This window comes from Otolemur garnettii, unplaced genomic scaffold, assembly GCF_000181295.1.
Source record: "Otolemur garnettii isolate 467f Iridium unplaced genomic scaffold, OtoGar3 scaffold00185, whole genome shotgun sequence".
Lineage (NCBI taxonomy): Eukaryota > Metazoa > Chordata > Mammalia > Primates > Galagidae > Otolemur > Otolemur garnettii.
The window spans coordinates 2802706-2805685 of NW_003852580.1; the positions used below are offsets into that span (position 1 = coordinate 2802706).

A 2980-nucleotide genomic window follows, 5' to 3' on the forward strand; every position below is an offset into this window, starting at 1 on the left:
ATATTTTTGATGATTGCAGATACTTCTCTTCCAAAAGTGGGTCTGATTTTCAGAGTCCAGACTGGGAAGTCACATCATCACAAACACCACAAACCTAAATGGCAAGACCTGCCTCTCTGATGTCTGTGGCCTAAACGCATACACACGAGCACAGCTGGCAACACGCATATACTCAGACACACAGTGTGTGCACATGGGCACAGTTGGCCATGCACACGCACACAAATGCACAGACAACATGTCCACATGGGCACAGCCAGCGATGCACACGCACACAGACACACAGACAGCATGTGCACATGGGCACAGCCGGCCATGCACATGCGCACACAGATGCACGGACAGCATGTCCACATGGGTACAGCCGGCCATGCACATGCACACAGACACACAGACAGCATGTGCACATGGGTACAGCCGGCCATGCACACGCACACAGACACACAGACAGCATGTGAACATGGGCACAGCCGGCCATGCACATGTGCACACAGATGCACGGACAGCATGTGCACATGGGTACAGCCAGTGATGCACACGCACACAGACACAGACACACAGACAGCTTGTGCACGTGGGCACAGCCGGCCATGCACACGCACACACAGATGCACGGACAGCATGTGCACATGGGCACAGCCGGCCATGCACACGCACACAGATGCATGGACAGTGTGTACACATGGGCACAGCCGGCTATGTGCACGTATCCAGATGCATGGACGGCGCATGTACACAGGCACAGTCGGCTAGGCACATGCACCCAGATACATGGACAGTGCATGCCCACACTGGGTGTGCTGCAGACCCACATGGGATGCCACACACAGCAGCTGTCCCTCCCTGGTCACACTCCCTTTGACATCCAGAAAGGACACAGGAAGGACATAGGAAGAACACAGGTCTAGAGCAGGGTTAGGGTCTCTGGTCTCTCTGTAAGTAAATTTTCTCAGCAGACAAAAACACACCTTCCAGGGCTTCTAAATCGCTTCCCACATATTTTAAATTGAGGTGTTTTAGAAGAAGCACCATAAAAGCAATAGGAAGCCTGAGACAACACATGTGCCAGATAATGCAGACTAGGGTGCAGCCTCCCGTGGGGACAATGGCACGGGGTACTCTGCTCCTCACCAACCCCACCTGCCCTCAGGAGACCTGTATGGGGAGGAATATGGGCAGGGAGGACTCCACGCTGGGCCCTGCCCTGCACATTCACCTTAGCGTTGGGCACCTCGCAGCAGATGAGTCTGGTACCCACCCCACAGCCTCACTGTCATGAGGAGCTGTGAATGTGCCACCTCAGTGCTCAAGGCCTGCCAGAGTGGGGAGCAGGCACAGCAATCTCACCGCCAAAGCTGCCACTTGTTTGATGGCCTCTACTTTCAAATGTTAAGTTTCCCAAAGTTTGGAGATATTTCTAGAATCACAGATTTTCTTTGTGAAGACCAGATCTCACTCTGTCTCCCAGGCTGGAGTGTAGTGGCTCACTGAAGCCTCCAACTCTTGGGTTCAAGGGATCCTCCTGCCTCAGTCTGCTGAGAAGTTGGGTCTACAGGCGCCACCACTGTGCCTGACTAATTTTTAAATTTTTTTGTTGAGGTGAAGTCATAGCAAGACCAGGCTGGTCTCAAACTCCTGATCTCAAGTGATCCTCCCACCTCAGCATCCCAAAGTGCTGCAATTACAGGTGTGGCCCATAATAAATACCCTTTTTTTTTTTAGACAGTCTCATTATGTCATCCTTGGTAGGGTGTCATGGTGTCATAGCTCACAGCAACCACAAACTCTTGAGCTTAAGCTATTCTCTTGCCTCAGCTTCCCAAGTAGCTGGGAGTATAGGTGCCCGCCACAATGCCTGGCTATTTTTTTGTTGCAGCTGTCATTGTTGTTTAGCTGGCCCAGGCCAGGTTCAAACCCTCCACCCTTAGTGTATGTGGCTGGTGCCGTAAACACTGCTGAGCCCCATAATAAATATATTTATAAGAGATCACTTAAATGCAGTAAAAACACCACATTTTGGCATCCTCTATCTTACCTGCAACCTGGAAAGAATATCCCGATTCCCTATACGGCCACCGAGGACCAAATGAGAATTCTCTGAATGGTCATAACTCCTCGAACTGAAATGAAAATACAATAAAAACCTCCTCAGTGTCTCTAAATGGTGCTGGGGCTCCCAGTTCTTCCAGAGTGGGATGCACTGTGCTTCTCTTGATGGTGTGATAAATGCACAAATCAACAGGAAACCACAAAAATTTCAATAAAATACCCAAATACAGTAAATATCATATAAAAAGAGTTATGTACCATGGCCAATTAGGATTTATTGCAAGAATGCAAGGTTGGTTTAAAATTCAAAAAATTAATATAGTACAGTAATCATTAGAATAAAAAAACCCACGATTATCTCAAAAGATGCAGAAAAAGCACGTGACAAAATTTTATCCTTTCATGATAAAAGCCTTTGATAAACTAGAAAGAAAAGGGACGGTCCCTCAGTCTGACAGACAAGATCTACTCTAGACCAGGAACAAGACATAGACGTCTCACTCCCACTATTCCACACCGTACTGGAAGCTCTAGCCAGGGATAGGATAAGAGAAAGGAATAAGAAGCATCCACATTGTAGGGCAGCACCTGTGGCTCAGTTGAGTAGGGCGCCAGCCCCATATACTGAGGGTGGCAGGTTCAAACCCAGCCCCGGCCAAACTGCAACAAAAAATAGTTGGGCATTGTGGCTGGTGCCTGTAGTCCCAGCTACTCAGGAGGCTGAGGCAAGAGAATCACCTAGCCCAAGAGCTGGAGGTTACTGTGAGCTGTGATGTCAAGACACTCTACCAAGGGCAACAAAGTGAGACTCTATCTCAAAAAAAAAGAAGAAGCATTCACATTGTAAAGAGAAAAGTTAAACTATCTCTACTCACAGATGACATGATCTTACACAGAGAAAACCTTAAAGAATCTATTTTTTTTTTTTTTT

At 48.1% G+C, this 2980-nt stretch overlaps 1 protein-coding gene across 1 annotated transcript in view; it reads right to left on the minus strand.

The window, feature by feature from the left end:
• FANCA (Fanconi anemia complementation group A) overlaps positions 1-2980 on the minus strand; it is a 75617-nt gene that overhangs the window by 9073 nt on the left and 63564 nt on the right. The window contains exon 31 of the mRNA XM_023507506.1: positions 2036-2120. Coding sequence (XP_023363274.1) covers positions 2036-2120 — 85 coding nt within the window. The remainder of the gene's footprint in view (positions 1-2035; positions 2121-2980) is intronic.